Raw genomic sequence first — 20,660 nt, 5'->3', positions numbered from 1 at the left:
AAAAACAGAAATAAGTTTTTATAAGCTGTCGACCCCAAAAAACAAGCGTTTAAAGACACAAAAGTGGAAAACAGGCAACTTTTGTACTACTATTAGTAGAACTAGAGGAAAACGAAGTCGGCGATCCACTTTTTCTCCTTAAAGGCTGGGTTTAAGGCTCGACAGCTTATAAAAACGTATTTCTGTTTTTTTTTTTGTTGCTTGTTATCTGTACACCCTGTCACACAGCAGCTTTTAGGCATTATTCTGTTTTTGTTATAAGCCAGAAATGTCAACAAGGCAGCCTCTCGCAATACAAAGTCAATGGAGACGTTTGGATTGTTTTCACCCCCGGTGGGCGTGGTTTTCAAATTATCATAACTGCGCTCTGTCTCTATGTTCTTTGAAAGCCAATGTTGACATTTGAAATCACCTAAACAAACACGCCCCTACCCCAATAGAATCTGGACACTCTTTTGATAGACCCCCCCACACACATACGCAACCCAGGCAACGATGTCGGTTAGTAGACACGCCCCTTACTTGGCTACAAGTGTATTTTGGTACTCGGCCCTGAGTCCCTTTTTCAAAGCGTTTCTCCAAAATCTTGCACCCCGCCTTTAATAGTCCAAAGATCATGGGTTGATCCTATGCAAGACAAGGCTTATCCTAGTCCCAGTCAGATGCATATGCTTTGAATGCACTCTAAATTGCTTTGGATAAAACCATCTGTCAAATGTTTAAATGTAAATTTTGCTAAATTGGACTTTGTAAAAATAAAATCTTAAAATGGTTTACATCATTCAAATCGCAAGAATTTCAGCTTTCTAAAGATAGGTGATATGTTTAACTTTTTGTTTTTGAGTTGTTGTATTTGATTAAGTTTTCTGTCTAAAAATTTAATGTCCCTCCCACAGTAAACTGGAATTTTAGTTATTAATTGGTAGTGACGGACAAGGGTCCTTTCATGACAACAGATTTGAGTTTTTGTTTGTTTGTTTGTGGTTTCATTATGCAGGTAGACAGTGCTTAACTTTAAACTTAACTGTAGGTCGTAATAATCTGCTTGGACAAACAACATTAAAGAGACAATGTATAGGCCGCAGGTTGTTATTGCAGAAATAACAGTGTGATCAGGACTCTGCGCGAAGTAGAGAGTCTTGTATCACACTTAAGGGGCTTATTTCGAAATAACAACCAGCTGCCTGTATATTATTCCACTTTTTACACGGCTATTTACCTCATTAGTAAGCTAAGTAACATTAAATATTGATTTGAAATATTTAATTTGCTAATTTTTAACAAAATCAGACCTTCCGCGAGGCATTCAAAGACAAAGCATTCAAATATCACAAACACACTATTTGGTTTAATTATTTGTAATTATAAAAAGGCTCGTTATGGTTCTACCTTCTGATTGGTTGAAACGCGTTCTAAGCTGTGATAAAATACCCCGGTAAACCCACGGTTCAGACCGCATTACATAAGTATTACTGCGCCACTGTTGCTGCGTACTGATTTATGAAAATAAACATCACAGTCTTTAATCATATTTTTAATTTGTCTACAATTGCACAATTAATGGCGATACGCAAATAAATGTCAATAAATATTGTTGAGTCATTTCGTCAATAAAGAGAAAACGTTCGCTGAGTTTATGCCTCAAATTCATATTTCCGCTATCCACTGGGTGGCGATCTTACCCAACTTAAACACTGACGCATTCACTTAACACTAAAAATGCAGTGTTTTGATCAGGCTCTAAATCTGATCTCTTACAAAAGTTATTCACAAAAATGGAATTATCTCCACTTTTAGCTGAAAATTTGAGAGGTGATAAGAGAACAAATGAAGGTAGGATGAAACGTTTTTGTTGTTGTTGTTGTTTGAAAGCGGATGATCTGTTCTTTCATTTGATATGTTATGTTTATTTAAAGAAGGCATTAAACTAAAACTGGGTGGCAACTTAAAAAAAACGCTGATGCGGAAAGAGTTAACCATCGCTGCGTCCCAAAAAAGAGTACGAGAAGTAGTGCTTTTCGGTTACTATATAGTATGGAAGTATGCTGTTTGGGACGCAGCCCATGCTTCCAAGCATATTTGAACATCATTCAACAGTTGCACGATATAAATGTTAATGTATAAATTAGGTGAATGTTGATTTATAAAAATAAACACCACAGTCTTAAATCATATTTTCATTGTGTCTTTGCTGTGTGTTGGTTGGGAACTACGCTCTGTATCAGCCACACTTGATTCTGAGGAACTACTTTGTTTGGCAAAAGAGTAATATTTGTACTAATATAATTACAACTTATTTGTGTTTTATTTGATAAAATCCTGCTATGCATATGAAGTAAATGTTTTATAAAAGCAATAAGCCCCGCAAAGCAGTGGGGTTACAGTGCATTTTATAACAGCTAAGGGGGTTTTAGGCACTCCGCTTCGCGTTGTGCCTCACAACGCCCCTTAGCTGTTATAAAATGCACTGGTAACCCACTGCTTCTTGGGGCTTATTGCTTTAATATAATGTCATATACTGTATATTATTTGAATATTGAATTTTTGTGTAATATTAAACTGCACCTATCAAAATGATTTGCAGCCGTGGGTTTTTAGTTTCAGGCGGTTGTTATCTTGGAATAACGTACTTTGGAATGTTGCGACTGGCCAATCAGAATTAAGCGTATAATTAATTATAAGAATTAAATCCAAATGCCCAGTGTACTTACAATATTTATATTTGAAAGTAATTAATGTACAAAATGTACAAATTCATGTCCAAACTTCAAATTGTATAAAGAGCTTATCAAAATATTTGAAGGATCATAACCAAGTGATTGTCAGAACAAATACCGCCCCTTTTATCAAGAAATTATACGATTTTATTAGATCTCAAATCAGTACCATAAATACTATCCTGACCAGCAAGGAGCAGACGCAGACGAGAAGAGTTGACTTACTAAGCCTGTCCAAGCTAATTCATCCATTGCTATCTGTTTGGACAGAATGACACTACGGTGTGTAATTGATTTAAAGTCCTGCATTGTCCCTCAAAAAACGAATAATATACCTTATTGGCATCTAAAACCTGAGATATGCATTTGAAAGTGTTTTTTTTATTCAATGTGATGGATTGAGTGGTAAACAATGGAGCTATTGAAAAGGTTCTGTTGGGAAGGAAAGCCTTTGTATGCTAACAGAGATTAGACCTCTCTGTGACTGGACAGTTGCCATTAAGGTGTGTTTATACGGGAAAGCGTTGATTGATTGCTTGATTCGGCTGTTTGTTCGAGCAGCACATAGCTTGATGTAATTTGCACATGTTTGAGTCTGTCTTTATTTGTGTGGATGCCATACCAGACAGCTGTAATGTATCAAATGGTATCAGTTTTGGATTGTATGTGGCACAAATTGATTCCTCAAAACCATATTTGCCCACAAAATGCCAAGATTAACCAATCAGAATCCAGTATTCCATCATGCCATGTAATAAAAACTTAAGCTCACCGATCATAAAAAAGTAGCAAAAACTTGTCTGTCTCTCCACAGTCATCTCACCCCAGTTCAGAACCTCTCCTGCCTCCCAACAACTTCCACAGTTTGCGTCGGCTACATGAATGCCCCTCCAGGTGCCACCCGGTCCATATCAGTCACCCAATGCCCATCACACTGGATGTTGGCATGGCGACAGGCCTGCAGACTCTACCCTCCGTCCCGCCTCACAGGACTCTGCTCGCACACACACAGTCCCCGGGCAGATCAGCAGGCTTTCACACACTTCCACGCCAGCTCCCTTACACAAACCATCAGGTGAGTGCCGTAAGCCTTGGTTTATCCACCTGCAATGATTTTAAACCAATAAGATTTCACTGAGAATATGCCAGTTTACCAAATGATTGTCTGCTTGCTTGGCACGGTTGTAGCGGGTAGAACAACAACTGCTTGACAATGAAAGAGATATACGGCCTTGCTTTATCTTTTTGTGTCTAGATGGTGTAGGAATGCATAAAATTTGTTAACTTAGCATTGTTAAGACTCGGCAAAAAGGTCATGAAGGTTTAAGCGGTACGAGTGTGGAGTTACATGAGTGCTTCTTGGATACGACTGTAGATGCACAAACCCAAAGGACTGAGATAAGATTACATTAGCAAGCACATTACACTCTTCATTGTCGTATAAATCACATGATTTTTCCATGTGAAGACAGCGCCGGTTAATGATAAAACCAAGACAAAGGAAGGAAAATATTACAGCGGGTGGGTGAGGGGAAAGTGATATGGAGAGACAGGGATTGGTTTGGAGTGGTGCATGAGAGCTGTCCTGTGAGATGTGTGAAGGTATGTGGTTTAGATGATAAGTGCTGCTTTGGGACATTTGGGGGGATATGCTATCAAAGAGCATAAGAAGCACATCTGTTGCTCTGAATCTCAGCATAGCTTAAAGTGCCAAACTGTGGGTAGGTCAAGGCAGCGCATGATGAATATCTCAGCTGTAGGACACGACAACAAAGACATTTTTCATGCCACTGAAATGCAACCTGGATTTGTGCCGTGACATACAAACGCAAGTTGAGGTTAATCTATGGAATAGTTGGGCACGGTTTAGCTAATGGAAGAATTCCCCCTGGGCCAGTCTGCTTTTTTTTTGGCCGCCAGGGCCGGTGTTGTCATGCCACCAGGTTGTTCTGATCCTAGGCTGCCTGCACTCGCAGCAGCTCCACTGGCATAATTTGCAGGTGAGATATGTCCCCACCACTTTATGCCCAAGTTGTTTGTGTCCCGACCAATTATTGGAAGGATTCTTGCATCAGGGTCTATTTACATCTAAAACGCATGGAAAACGCAGGACGCACCGCTTTCTTCTGCTTTTCAAAGCATTCGGCGTTTGCCTTTGCTACCGGTCCCACTCGCTGTGAGCACCACGTTTGTTTTAGATGGGTCTATATGTGAGTGCGCTTGCCACGCATCTAGCTTTAAAGGGGACATATCAAGAAAATCTGACATTTCCGTGTTTAAGTGATATATTTGGGTCCCCAGTGCTTCTGTCAACTTAGAATTTGTAAAAAAGATTAACTTAGTTTTGGTTAATCATTCTCTGCAAGTATGTGAAAAAATAGGTCATTGAAATTTGGCTCCCCCTGTGATGTCAGAAGGGGATAATAATACTGGCCCTTAATCTGCACTATCTAACCCCGACTCTGCATTTAGTGCAGAGATCAGCTCATTTGCATTCATTATGCTATAATAAATAAATCTATATGGTATTTTGGGCTAAAACTTTACATACGCAGATTTTAAAATTGTAAATATGATGCGGGCCAAATTTTTATCTTTTATATATTTTTTACTTATATATTATGTGTGTGTTTGTGTGTTATGACTTATGTTGTTTTGGTTACTTTTTATTTTATATTAAAATCTTTCATTCACCCATTTCATTTTTAATATTTTTAAACTGATTGCAGTTTAACATCGCAAAGGCCAAATGTTAATAGTTAAACTACAAACATTGCACGAAGAAGTGCAAGTGTAAATAATCAACACATGTATTTTTGTAATGCACTAACTGTTATGGAGAGCTCTTAAACTTATTTTGTTTATAACTGTTTAACTTTCATAAATTGTTACATTTCAAGTATTACCAACATATAGCCAGTCTTCTCCCAATGACTAAAATTGCACTTCTTTTTTAATATTTTAAAGATAAATAGACGGTTTCAGCAGTAACAATATAAACAAGTGGCTTTCGTGGAAAACACTTAACTTCCGATAACCTCCACTAAGAATAAATAACAACAAAATCCGTTTAAAGTAGTTTATTTATATAACAAGCAAAATAAACAACACGTAGATTACCTATGAAACCAATACATTTGTTATTTTCGACGAGGTATTTTTTTAATAGTTCAGTTTCAGCAAATAGTCAGACCATTAAACAAACAGAAACCAGAAGTAAAGTTCCGACCAGACGAGTAATCGCGTCACCGAATGAAACGGTCATTAGCCTAAAACGCCTTTCCATTGTATCCAGACAAGTTCGCCCCCTAGTGGCAGTAATGGAATTTCAATTTAATCGTGTCAACATGGGAGAGAAGCTCATTTCAGGGCAAGAGCCTTTAATCTACGAATATATTTATAGTTAATCATTTACTTCTCGTTCTCAGTAATCAATCGTTTTTAAAGGATTCAAGTGTTACTGATAAAAGGTATTGCGGAGGATTTTCTTTTTCTGGGTGGATCATCAAGACTATTGGTCCTCCTAGTTGTCAATCAGGAGTGTTGCGCAATTGCATTTTTTTAAAAAGTGGAGAAGGCGGTTCTTTTCTAAAATTAACCTTGCACACAGCGTTTTGATTGTAACGCACTGAAATACATCACTCCGGTTGGCGTGTCACATGTGGTGTAGTCGCACAAGTTTATATTTTTTAATGCATCGAAAGCTCAAATTGGATCCGATAAATACACACCTGCAGATGGTTGGCACCCCACGCAGCCCCTTTCTGACTCTCCTTCTGTTTTATCTGCCGTTATTTGGCATGTACAGTCGAAAGGTAAAAGTAACCCATGGGCCGCCATTTGACTAGTCCTGGGCTAGATAATCTATATGTTTTATCACTATATGTGTCCCCTGGGGTTGAACCTGTGACCTTTTGTACTGCAAATGTAGTTGAGCTACAGGAACATATTCATTTGTTCTTCATAAAATATCATCAAGGAGAAACTGTTGAGATGCTAAAGATTTGTAACTGTCTTTCTTTCCAATAGAAAAGTCTGGTTGGTTATAAAGCCTCCTGCCCAAAAGGTACAGTTGACAACAACTGTGGCATAATGTAAAAAAAACACATGTTTTTTTTTTTTAATTGAACAGTTTGAATGGTTTGAGTGTCCCAGTGTGGGTCTCTAGTACAAAGTAAACAGCAGAAATCCTTCAATCTAGTTCTTGTTAAGCTTTTTAAGCTTTAAAACAGAAGTATTGGTGACACATCTTCATACTGAATGGATGTAATTCATCAAACTCCACAGGAATTACGTTGGTTAATGCCAAAGATACGTTCACCCAGAACATTAGTCCCATCATTAAAGAGACATTTTGACAACTGTACCATGCAATTTTTAACTTGAGGATTAATATGTGCTTCAACAAAATTATATGCTTTTCAAACCCTCCATGAAAACCTCCATAGTAGCACCATTACTGAAAACATGACTTTTGTCTAAAATTATTTTGACATTATGCCACAGTTGCTGTCAATTTAAAAGTTTAACTTGCATTAATCCCAAAACTAAAAAAAAACCTTTTAATGCCCTTTATGGCATTCATTAATGTACAATTTTTACTCCCGCCAATGTTTCATTAAGCCTCAGAGCCGACATGGCTGTGCCGCACAATACAGATGATGACCTCATTAAAGCTTTCTTTGTATGCTGACCTCATTGAAAGCATTCGCATTAAACCCTTTTACATAGGAAATCAGCGTGGCGCGTTTAGCACTCTTGAGTGCCCTTTTCTACTCCACCGAGTTCACACATCAACTCTAAAAGCCCAAAACTTTTTTTTACCTTTTAGGTGTTCTCACAAATTGGCCCCACGGCTTGACACACCGGCATGCACTCATGATTAAAAGGTCTTGTACCGCCGAAATGACATTGCCTTTTCTGGAGTGATGCTTTGCACAGGCAGCTTAGGAATAGATTGCGCACTCAGAACTAGAAAAGAGGTGGAACAAAGGGTTAGAGAGGCTTAAAGGAGAAAACAGAAATCAAGTGTAGCATGGAAATAAGTATTGCAGAAAGCCCAAAAACAATCTGGAACGGAAATGAATGGCATCACTCATGCAAAAAAAAAATGATTCTTGTCCCAGTGTCTTGGATTTGTAGCTTTCTCCCTCGTTCGCCGAAAATCGAGGCTGAACAGCTGTGAGAAATGAGTCAGCTGTATGCCATGACCTCACTGCTTGGGTAAATTGGTAACATATGATGTTAGAATCAGAATATGTATGATGAATTGGGTGTTGGCGATGAGAACTGCAGCAGTTTTTTTGGCGTAACTGCAGGATCTGCTATGTTCTGTATGTTATCGCAGCACCATCTAGTGGCTCATCTGGTTTTTGCACATTACTCTTCACTTAGTAGTAAGTTTTATACATAAAGTAAATAGGTTAGAAAATGTAAATAATACATATTGAATCTTGTGTTTCCATGCATAGGACCATAATAAACCCAGCCCCCCACAAAAGCCACTTCCTGCAGACCCTCTGGTCAGAAACAACTGCGTGGGTCAAAGCATTTCCAGAATAGGAGTTCGGATACCAGGCCCTAGACCTCTGCCTATTCCGATTCCAACAGTGCCAAGACCCCCTTCCATACCACTGCCAAACAGGTCAGTCCATTATCACCAAATCGTACATTTATAGAGTAAAGCCAGTGTTTTGTGAATTTCGTTTCTACACATTAACGGTATAAATATGATATATTGCAATTTATACCATGGGGCTGTTGTATGCTTTATTTTGATTGGTTGAGAAATGTTCCATGGGTGTGCATTATTTTTCAATAAACGCACACCTGACCTGTCGAATTTCTTAAAATAACCACCAGAGCAATGTATGTGGTAAATAATGTGGTATGTAAAAAATAATTGACTACGGACCATTTGAATTATTCAAAAATAATGCACACCCAAGGTGGTAATGCAGCACGACGTGAAGCCACGGGTGTGCATTATTTTTAAATAATTCAACGGACTGGAATAATTCCATGTTACCACAGACATTGCTCTGGCAATTATTTTAAGACATTTGATACGTCAGCTGTGCATATATAGAAAAATAATGCATACACATGGAACTTTTCTCAACCAATCAGAATAAAGCATTCAACAGCCCTGTGGTATAAAAGCGGAATAATTGACAGCGGGCCATTTAATTATTTGAAAAGAATGCACACCCGCGGTCACACATTACCACCTTGGGTGTGCATTATTTTCAAATAATTCAATGGCCCATCATCAATTATTCTTTACAAATACAGCGGAGAAATAAGCATTTGACACATTAGCATTTTTATCAGTAAGTGGATTTCTAAGTGAACCTTCTAAGAAGGAAACAATGAAGTGATTTCAAAGAAAGAAAATCAAGTTGCTTGAATGGCCCAGTCAATCACCTGCCCTAAATCCCATAAAAGAGGCTCAAGAAACCTTCGAGATTTAAAGACCATTTGTGTGGAAGAATCACTCTTTAGCAATGCAGACGACTGGTCTCTCCAAACAAGTGGCTGTTATCACAACAAAATTAAAGCTGTTATCACAACAAGGGCTTTTCTACAAAGTATTAACCCTTATGTGTTGTTGGGGCCATTTTTGGCCATTTTTGCAATTTTTTTGTCTTAATTTGGCCACAACTTTCTCTGTGTTTCAGCAAATGGAATGATTTTTGGTGACAAATCTTATATTTACACATATTTTAAGAAAATGCTTTGAAATTTTTCAAAAACGTAACAATATACCGTGGGCAAATTTACTACCCTTACGTGTTGTTAGCGGCCAAAAAAGGCCACTAAATTAAACTGCTGTAAAAATTTATCGGATGAAATTTTTTTCACATTTTTTTTGCATAAATCTGTTAATCAACCTCAGTACTGATCAAAACTACCAAATGTTTGCAAAAATTCCATGATTTTAACTCTTTCATTGCCAAGTTTATAAGTAGTGTCACTGATTTGGGGAAAAAAAACACACAAAATGACAGATTTTCAATATAAAACGTGACTGTGGACTGGATTTTCTTTTACCTTTTTTACAGTGTTGGGCATGCCAAAGATTGGTAAAAACATTGGCTTTGATGCATTTTTAGTTTTTGTGCAGCATCAGATTAAATTTTTTTCTCCCTCATTTATTGTTTGTGGCCATTTTTTCCCCATTGACTTCCATTATAACAACATTTTTTGATTGCTGAGCCATGACACCTTATTACCATGCATTCTTGATTCTTTGTGCCTTTTCCTTTGGCAAAGAGGTAAAATTTGTCATTTTTACTGTTGATCACCATGTGGCACCATTAACCCTTTAGTAGCCTGAGCAAAAAAACAGAGCATAAATTCTGGTCTGTACATTGAGTTATATGGACTATAAAACCATTGTGTGTGTACGAGTGTGTGTGTACGAGTGTGTGTGTGTACGAGTGTGTGTGTGTGTGTGTGTGTGTGTGTGTGTGTGTGTGTGTGTGTAAGTATTGAGGAGAGAGCACCTCCCTCGCGCACCAGTTAGTGCTGCACTGGTGAGAGGGATTTAGTCTCCTGTAGCTGTCCCTCTAGACACAAATCCACAGACACCAGCAGGCACCAGCAGCTCAGGAGTGAAGAGGGGAACATGCAAGTGGTGTACAGAACCAAAAAAAGAACAGTCAGCATTTGTATCCGTTGTGGTAGACACACTTGCAGAGAGCACCAAGTAATATGCTGCAAGTCCTGCTAAAAAGACTGAACACACACACGTACACATATACACACCAAAAAATTAGTTTGATTGTTTAGTTCTCCATCCATCCTCTACTCTTGCTTCATTGTTCAGTTTATTTGAAGTTGTTTTTGCATTTTGGTTCATAATAAATGTTGTTAATAAATCTGATGAAGAGAAGATTTTTTACAGATTTTTCCACACAGACGCACACACATGCAAGCACGCACGCACGCACACACACACACACACACACACTCTCTCTCTCTCTCTCTCTCTCTCTCTCTCTCTCTCTCTATGCTGTTATAGTCCATATAACTCAATGTACAATCCAGAATTCAAGCTCTTTTTTTTGCACAGGCTACTAAAGGGTTAATTGTGCCACATGGTGATCAACAGTAAAAATGACAAATTTTACCTCTTTGCAAAAACTAAAACCACAAAGAATCAAAAATGCATGGTAATAAGGTGTCATGGCTCTGCAATCAAAAAATGTTGTTATAATGGAAGTCAATGGGGAAAAAATGGCCACAAACAATAAATGAGGGAGAAAAAAATTTAATCTGATGCTGCACAAAAACTAAAAATGCATCAAAGCCAATGTTTTTACCAATTTTTGGCATGCCCAAGACTGTGAAAAGGGTGAAAAAAAATTCAGTCCACAATCACTTTTTATATTGAAAATCAGTGATTTTGTGTTTTTTTTTTTCTCAAATCAGTGGCATCACTTATGAGCTTGGCAATTAAAGAGTTAAAATCATGAAATTTTTGGAAACATTTGGTAGTTTTGATCAGTTCTGAGGTTGATTAACAGATTTATGCAAAAAAATTTGAAAAAAATATTAATCTGATACATTTTTACAGCCGTTTAATTTGGTGGCCTTTTTTGGCCGCTAACAACACGAAAGGGTAGTGAATTGGAACAAGGCACAAGGGTTAAATAAACCAATAGTTAAAGTGACATACTAACGCAAACACCAAATCTAACCCTAAACCGAAGCGAAAATGGTTTGAAAATAGGAAAAAGCAGTTGAGTAACCAGTCCGTGAGAATGCCACAGATAAAGACATGCCGTAGCAGGGCCACGGAAAAAATGCGGAGATCCATGAGAATGCCACGGAAAAATTAGCAAAAAATTCTGTGAATATCCCACGGAACTTTGTGAGATCAGGTTGCAAATAAAGTGTGTTGAATACTTATTCCCTTTGTCATTTCACTTTATTTATTATGACTCAACTTGTATACTTAAATGTTCTGATTTCTTTGTATGAATTCAATATTTGGCTTGATGGCTACATCTGCTGGTAATTGTGTCAATAACCCACTTAGAAATCCCCTTACTGATAAAAATGCTGATGTGTCAAATACTTATTTTCCCCGCTGTAAGATCGACTTTCAAATAAATCAGATTTTGGTAACACTTTATAATAAGGTTGTATATGTATTTGTTAACATTAGTTAATACATTAGCATGTAATTAGTAATAGTTTGTTGACTTACTTACTATTTAAAGTAACTTCCTCAACATTAAGGCAAATGTTTGATTTGAACTCCAAACTAATCTGTGCTTTTCGGATATATTATAGACCTCTTCCAAGATTACCACAGCCCAACTATGATCACTGACACATGGACACCCGTGACACTGATGGTGAATTTTTACCAGCATCTTAACACTTTGTTTGCACTATAAAAACTGTTGGACTAAATGACCACCCCTGCAGAACTAAATTAAGGGTCTCACTGAGAAGAGGGCTGACTTGACACCCTGGTGCTTTGCCTCCTCGAAAAAGGTGTTTATTTGTCCTCAGGTACTGCAGAACTATTTAAGATGTATATTTATTGTGACGAGAAAAATATTGTACTGTTTTTGACACTTTTTTACTATAGGATTATTGTGACTTTTTATTACATGTTTTGCTTGTTTTTAAAATAGGAAAAAGGGAACATATGCTTTCCATCACGTTTTTATTTGTTTAAATTTGTTCGTACGTTGTTGGTGTTTAAAGATTAAAACAAGACCTGTTTCAAATTGACAAAGCTTGTCTGTGATATTGGAGTATGAGCAACATACAATCTAAATGATGAAAGTACAGCTCCAGTTCTGTAATAACACAATCTGCCACAATGTGAAAAAAAACAAAACGTTTAGACAATTACTTGTAACAAAATATCAGGTGATGAGAGCTATTTTGTTCAGTCACAGTTCAGTCAGGTTTAATGTTGTTCAAAATACCTTGAAATGGTTGTACATTTCATGCTTGCTTGACCAATGTTCCTCGATAGTTTTATCATCTGGTTGAAGCTTGCTAAAGCAAGTATCGCTATTACTATTGCTCATATGTGCGGTTAATGAACTGTTAATATTACAATTTGGTGCTCGGGAGGCAACCAACACCCAAGCAGTGTCATTATCTACAGTCAAAACATTTGTGGGTTGTAGTGTTCACATACTTTGAGACATTTAAAGATCCACAGCATCTCACAATAGACCAATCAGCATCCAGCATTCATCCCAAATCCCTAAGAACCGACAGCTGTCACACCCAAGTCTTTCCAGCTTTATGTTGTATACATTCTGCGAACATTTTTTGATACTTGAGGTAATCGATGTTCAATATTGTGTATTTTTGTATCATTTCTGACAAGTCAGAATAGACTACAGCCATATAGCCAGTTTTGTTTTATGTTATCACTTAAAGTCTTAAAGTACAGAGAATGTATTAAATAAGATTACTGTTGTGTATTGTCACAAAAATGAAGTCTTTTAAATATTCATAAACTTACGAACTCTGCTTGGTACTTTACTCTGTAGGGAACATTACACCACCAAATTCTCACTTCAGTTTTTCCACATATGGTAATACTGTACTTTATTTTCCAGTGTTTTTGCTGTAGCACTGTAACCACCCAGCTGTCACGCAAAGCCTGAGCCTGTGTTTTTACGATTTACTTTTTCACAAGCATTTATGTACATTTCACATTTTTATATACTGTATTCAGACTTTATTCAATGCCTAAATCTCATTTTGGACAGATGATTTGTAAATCTGTCATTGCTCAGTTTATTCACTGGGTTGATCGGATTCTGTAACTGTTTTAAATACTGTCAATTTTTATTTCTATTACTTTAGATATGAAAAGGAAAATGTGACATTTGTAATTTAAATGGATAAAATGAAACTGGATCCTTTTGGTAATGCAAAGACTTGAACAGAACTGTAGAAAAAATAATAAACAAGGATATTGCGACAGTATGGTGACTTACAATTCATTATGTTTTACACCCACTGAGAGAAACTTTACAGTTGTTGTAATAATGTAGGTTATATGTTATAATATAAGAGTATCATCCAGTTGATGTCAGTTGAAATCTGTCTGGCTTATTTTATTCAGCAAGTTTATGATGTTCTGAAAGAGAGAAAATATATTTTGTATTAAACTCGGAATGAGCTAATTTTCCAAAATTAGTTTTTAAATCCTGAGATTCTCTAAAACTTCAAATTGATGTTTGATAATAATTATTGACAATCATTTTCAGAGCTACAGAGATTGAAGTTGAGTCAGCATCAGCAAGGTCAATTTTGAGAAAAATCCAACTAATAGATTTAGCATACACAAAGTCAAAAACAATATTTAAAGGAAACATTTTCAACTTTTTCTTTCTTTAATTGTTTGATTGACATTGAGACTATAAAGCAATGGTCTAATAAAATGTTACACATGAGATTTTTTTAAATGTGTGTACATCGGCTGTGCACGCGCCGGATTTGTCAGTCAACGTGAGGAAGATAGCTTTGGAGTCCTGTCACTCTTAATACCTCTTTTAACATCAGTCCCGAATTTTATCTTATTACATACTTATTCATTTAGCTGACGCTTTTATCCAAAGCGACTTACAATTGCTATACATGTCAGAGGTCGCACGCCTCTGGAGCAACTAGGGGTTAAGTGTCTTGCTCGCAACTAGGGGTTAAGTGTCTTGCTCAGGGTTCAGTGGATTCGAACCCAGGTCTCTCACACCAAAGGCGAGTGTCTTATCCACTGCGCCACCATCACAATTTAGCTTGCTTTATAACTCTTTTAAGATCAAGCATGTCCTGCACTTTATTTTCTAATTCCTGCATGTTTTAAAACCGCAACCAAAATGTCAGACGCACGTATAGATGAACATGCATCTTTGTATTAGATTAAGCATTTAGGACTGTACACCTCTCAGAAAATGTACAAATAAAGATAATTTTAGATGTTTAATAACTATTTAGAGCATTGGTATTGCTAGGCAAGGGTTTAATGTTCTTATTTTTAATGAAAACCTCAATTTCGTCCAAAAATGACATTTATACTTTCTGTAGCTCAAAATTAGATTGTGTCCATTCCGACTCATTTTGCCAGCACAGGTCACATTAATAAATTATTTTGTGTAATTTATAAAATTACCTCTTTCCCAAATGCTTTTGCCATATCAGCTGCACTTGCTCCATACTGTATTAGGGTGTAAATATAAGTGAATAGCAGCAGAATGTTTGTATTTTACTCCTACTTGGATTAGAAATAGTATAGTGATCAAATATTTGCCTTTACCTCATTCTTCATTTGGTGGTCTGCCCCACTGTCAAGCAGTAGTTTTACTAGTTCTTCATGGTTATTCAACACAGCTACCTAATTAGGATAAGAAACATAGGCAGAGTTTTACATTTGTGCTTGGGGGGCACCTATACCGGCAAACAAGGCAATACTTTGCGTTTCATGGTTTTTAAATTTTTTTAATAAAAAACTATTTTTGCCTTAAGTTACTTAATTAAACTATTAAAATATTAAGACTACAAAAAATATGAATTCTTATATTTTTATTTTACTTATTTTGTTTAAAGGGGAAAATGTACATTGATCAACACTAACAGATCTAAATGTACCAAAATTAGCCAGAAGGCTTATTTCCATTAGTAGTCACTTTGCCAGATGTTTTAGGCCAAGCTAAAAGGAAAGAAACTTCATTCAAATTTCATTAATAGCTCAGACAAAATCATAATTACCCCGCCCCCCAAACTCAACCTATGACAACAAAACAATGTTTTGTTTCTGTTGTTTTAAGAAAAGTGTTCTGACACCGATAGGCATCATTTATTTCAGTTAAACCTCTTCATAAATGACAAACTAAACAAACTGTAATGTGTTGCTTTACATGTCAGTCAAACAGTCTCTTCATATCAGCCCTCTGGCATTTTTGTTAAAGGTCTGGCTAGGCAAGAATATATAAGTAATTACCATTAGTGGTGTTATTCCAGGTTTGTCGCGAACGTTTACGTCTGCTCCAGCTTGGAGGAGAATAGCGGCCACTTCAGGGTTCCCGCTGGTGGCCGACACACGCATGAGTGGGGTCCAGTAAGAGATCTTGTCCCTCATATCCACCTTTGGGTATAAAACACAGACTGTCAACACAGGGTAAAATTCTCAATGAAGAGGTTCTGTGGTTTCAGGGAATAATTCATTTTTTGTGATTCATCTTCTTCAGTCATTTACATAATGTAAAGGAAATTGTGTGAATATATAACCTTGATATCTTTGATATAGACTGAGTTAGGTCATGTCAAAGATTGAAATCAGTGACTGAAATCAAATGTTGATACTCATAATCTCATAATTAATTTAAGAGACTTACAGGAATATTCCATTTTCTTAAAAGAAAAATCCAGATCATTTACTCACCACCATGTCATCCAAAATGTTGATGTCTTTCTTTGTTCAGTCCAGAAGAAATTATGTTTTTTGAGGAAAACATTGCAGGATTTTTCTCATTTTAATAGACTTTAATGGACACCACCACTTAACACTTAACTCAACACTTAACAGTTTTTTCAACGGAGTTTCAAAGGACTCTAAACAATCCCAAACGAGGCATATGGGTCTTATCTAGTAAAACGATTGTCATTTTTGACAATATAAATAATAACAAATATACACTTTTAAAGGGATAGTTCGGCCAAAAATTATATTAAACCCATGATTTACTCAGCCCCAAGCTGTCCGAGTTGCATATGTCCATCGTTTTTCAGACAAACACATTTTCGGATATTTTAGAAAATGTTTTAGATCTTTCAGTTGATTAAATGTAATGTTACGGGGTCCACCCATAGTCCATGACCTTCAAGTCCAAAAAAAGTGCGTCCATCCTTCACAAATTAAATCCAAACGGCTCCAGGATGATAAACAAAGGTCTTCTGAGGGTAATCCGCGCTGTGTTGTTGTAAAAATATCCATATTTAAAACTTTATTAATGAAAATAAATACCTAAGATGGAGGCGCTACCGGATGGTAGTTATTTACATTAATAAAGCTTTAAATATGGATATTTCTACAACAACACCACGCGGATTACCCTCAGAAGACCTTTGTTTATCATCCTGGAGCCGTTTGGATTTAATTTGTGAAGGATGGACGCACTTTTTTGGACTTGATGGTCGTGAACCCCGTAACATTACATTTAATCAACTGAAAGATCTAAAACATTTCTAAAATATCCGAAAATGTGTTTGTCTGAAAACTATGGACATATGCAACTCGGACAGCTTGGGGGTGAGTAAATCATGGGTTTAATATCATTTTTGGCCGAACTATCCCTTTAAACCACAACTTCTCGTCTAGATCCCGTTTTGAAAGCATCAGCGTGACCTCACGCAATACGTCATGACGTCAAGAGGTCACAGAGGACGAACGCGAAACTCCGCCCCAGTGTTTACATTTCTGTTGAAAGAGGACCGTTCCAACGTTGTTGTATGTGAAATGATATAATTAATGTCTTTGTGTCAGTTTATTGTTTACAAGGGTCCGCAAATGTGCGTTTTATACATGTAACACGTGACCTCCCTACATCACTATGCATTTACATTAGGTCGCGCTGGACCGGACCTAGACGAAAAGTTGTGGTTTAAAAGTGTATATTTGTTATTTTTATTGTCAAAAATGACAATCGTTTCGCTAGATAAGACCCTAATGCCTCGTTTGGGATCGTTTAGAGTCCTTTGAAACTCCGTTGAAAAAAAATGTTAAGTGTTGAATTAAGTGTTAATTGTTGGTGTCTATTAAAGTCCATTAAAATGAGAAAAATCCTGCAATGTTTTCCTCAAAAAACATAATTTCATCTCGACTGAACAAAGAAAGACATCAACATTTTGGATGACATGGTGGTGAGTAAATAATCTGGATTTTTCTTTTAAGAAAATGGAATATTCCTTTAAGCTTGAATTTCATAGACAGGGTCACATTTTTTAGTGAAAAAACTTGAATGTTGTAATGTATAGGTAAGCATGTTGCTTTTATTATTTTAATTACTTAACTTCATAAGTTGTGCAAGGAATTCTGCGTTTTTAAACAGAATTTAAAAAATAGTTTTGAATAGTAGTTGTTAATTTTGAGCGCGATGCTAAATGGTCTAATCAGATTCAATGGATTGTGCTAAGCTATGCTAAAAGTGGTACCGCCAGACCCGGAGGACAGCTAAATGGATTCCAGAATGGTAAGAATCAAATGTTTGACTCTGGGGGAGCAGGAAAATGAGTATATTTTCTAAAAAAGTGGAGTGTCCCTAGATTTTGAATCCAACATGTCCCATAGATGCAAAATAATTATCGCATCAAATCCACCTTGGATGAACAATTAAAGTCTGACCTCACAGCCATCCTGGATCATGTATTTGATGACAGGTATGTGTTCCCCATCTACAGCCCAGTGGAGCGGACTACAGCCATTCTTGTCCCTTGACTGCCAAGTGGCTCCGCACCTACGCAGATACCTCACTATGTCCAGGTGTCCAGCGTAACAGGCCATCATTAGACTGAAAAGAACAGACACAATAATGACTAGAACACATGACTGATTCATGTAAAATTAAATTAAAATATATAAAATTATATGCACAGAATAAAGAAACATTGATACATGATATATAAAGTATACCTGTCTTTTCCAGTGCTATATTTCATTCCAATGTCAGCTCCATGTTTCACTAAAATGTCAACTAAGCTATACAGGCCAAAAATTACAAATAAATGACCATATTTTGACAATAGCTGTTGTTCTCACTTAATAAAATAAATCAATAAATAAAATAGAATAGCAAATTTGAAAATAATAGGACATTGAATAGCTATAATTTAGATAAGTAATTATGACTGTACCTTGTTAAACCTTTCTGGGCAGCCACCATCAGAGGGCTAAACCCCATTTTGTCCTTAACATTCACATCGACTGTGCTAGAGAGACCATTTAAAATAGTGTACATGAACTGACCTTATGAATATTAGTGTACATTAAGCAAAGATATTAATAAAGGTTTGGCAGAAGTAGCACAGCAATGTATAGAGTATGTAAAAGTTGTTCAATATGACGAGTGAGTCTAACCCAGACTGCAACACTGTGGTCAACTCCTTTTCATCTTCCCTGTTAAGAGCATGGTGGAGGTTCCTACCACTATATGGCACTCCTGTAGCCACACCATCAAAACATTAAACACATTTTGAAAACACATTTGAAGCTTACAGTCTATTAGACTGTAGGTAAAATATGATTTTCTCACGGGTTGTGATGACAGAGACCACAGGAGTACAAAGGCTTTCTCCTAAAGGTCTGGTAATCCTGAGTCTGAAACTGTAAGATGTGCTGGTCTTCAATCCATTTACAACACAACGGGTGCCGTAGCCTCTGTAAAAAAAGACTAAAATGTAAAATGTTTGCTAAAAAGTATACTGTATGTGTTCACCAATGCACTTGTGATGATGCTAACGTGACAATAAAAGTGATTTAAATTCATTCTAAGACAGTGGTTTTCAAACTTTTTCAGTGTAGACCCCCCCACCCCCTGTATACGGTGCATCCCTTTTTGCCCCCCAAAGAAAATTTATGACATAAACATTCCAAAAATAAATATGTAAAAAAATAAAACAAAATAAATTACATTTTCAATGTAGTGCGGTTGGTGATAGCCTTATTTTTCTGAGATTTAATTACACAGAATTAATTATTTTATAAAATGTTATTAAACCGGGGCCCCCTGGCACCATCCCAGGGCCCCCCAGATGATTTGTTTGAGAACCCCTGTTCTAAGATATTGAAATGGTATCAGTAAAAATGATATATTATTCGAAACAATTATAGAACTGTTACAGAAACAATAATATTTACAAAATATTCTTTGAAAAGAGAAAGCGTACAAGTATATTTTCTTAAATGTGTGTTTTTTGGGGTCTATTTGCTCCACAGAAAAGCGGGTCCAGTGTTCAGGTGGACCGTTTCGAGGTTTGTTATCTTCATAAGCCCATTTCAGCTCGATGCTATGATGAGTGACTTTACCAGCCACAGGCGGCTCAGGGAGCTTAAGAGATCCTGTACAGAAATTCAATTGAGTGAATATATTATAAAGTATGCATGGATTTCTTCAGATGTATTGTATTGTTAACCTAACTTTCTTTCTTGGCTTAATTTCAATGAAGTATAAATGTAATCTAGTTGTATTCTATGCGGCCATTATACAATTACAAACAATAAATACATTTAATTAAAAAAATAAAAAACTTAAATAAATCACTCTCTGATTTTCCTAATTGGATGGTTATTGTGTGAATACACAATATTCATTATTATACAACAGCAAGCTCTTAACCCTTGCCATTCAAGTGTGACACGGTAATAATGAACCAAAAATATTTAACCACTAACTAACCAAGACTGTTACGGAATGTGTTATACTTTACTTTTTAATGGCTAGAATTTGAGACAAAATTTTTGTACAATAGACTTTATGGTGTAGCACGATTCAATGCAGCTTCCTATGAATTAAGGGCTCAATTTTAGGATTTCATCAGTTGAATTGAAAGCTTACGTTTTTTGCTTATTATAATGATTACAAATAAGAGGGAAATTAAAACAATTGTATCATAATTGTCGCAGGCTTATATAAAATAGTATGTATTTTACTATTTTAGACTGTATAATACTCATAATCTATGTAACTAATACACGTTTTTTGAATATAATGTTTTTTTATAGTAGTAGCAAAATAAACTCGATAAACTGATACTAAACACAACCCCTGCATCAGTCTACCTGCTTTCATCTTTGTATCCGTTGATGTTTCCTTGTACTGTAAAGGTAAAATACTTTGTTTCTGTGAGTAGTCAACTGTCGCTGCTGTGTTTTGCCCCAATTTATCTCACGCGCATATGACCACA

At 36.4% G+C, this 20,660-nt stretch overlaps 2 protein-coding genes across 3 annotated transcripts in view; one reads left to right on the top strand and one right to left on the bottom strand.

Annotated features, from left to right (window-relative positions):
• Positions 1–13,340, top strand: part of adam12b (ADAM metallopeptidase domain 12b) — a 137,845-nt gene extending 124,505 nt beyond the window's left edge. For both annotated transcript variants that reach the window (XM_065288392.2, XM_065288391.2), the window contains exons 21-23: positions 3,532–3,792; positions 8,189–8,361; positions 12,021–13,340. In XM_065288392.2, the coding sequence (XP_065144464.2) occupies positions 3,532–3,792; positions 8,189–8,361; positions 12,021–12,060 (474 nt within the window). In that variant the 3' untranslated portion in view covers positions 12,061–13,340. The remainder of the gene's footprint in view (positions 1–3,531; positions 3,793–8,188; positions 8,362–12,020) is intronic.
• A 457-nt stretch (positions 13,341–13,797) lies between these two features.
• Positions 13,798–20,545, bottom strand: fank1 (fibronectin type III and ankyrin repeat domains 1). Its single transcript, XM_065288843.2, has 11 exons — positions 20,536–20,545; positions 19,644–19,815; positions 19,010–19,134; positions 18,835–18,916; positions 18,612–18,686; positions 18,391–18,456; positions 18,103–18,268; positions 15,703–15,846; positions 15,019–15,096; positions 14,875–14,919; positions 13,798–13,845 (listed from the first exon to the last, which is right to left on the bottom strand). Exons 1-11 carry the CDS (start codon positions 20,543–20,545, stop codon positions 13,798–13,800), a joined length of 1,011 nt encoding a protein of 336 aa, XP_065144915.2.
• Positions 20,546–20,660: the final 115 nt, after the last annotated feature.

Source organism: Paramisgurnus dabryanus, chromosome 17 (assembly GCF_030506205.2).
Source record: "Paramisgurnus dabryanus chromosome 17, PD_genome_1.1, whole genome shotgun sequence".
In the NCBI taxonomy this organism is placed as follows: Eukaryota; Metazoa; Chordata; class Actinopteri; order Cypriniformes; family Cobitidae; genus Paramisgurnus; species Paramisgurnus dabryanus.
Note: the sequence above shows the minus strand (reverse complement) of the source record. Positions and strands in the feature narration are given on the sequence as shown.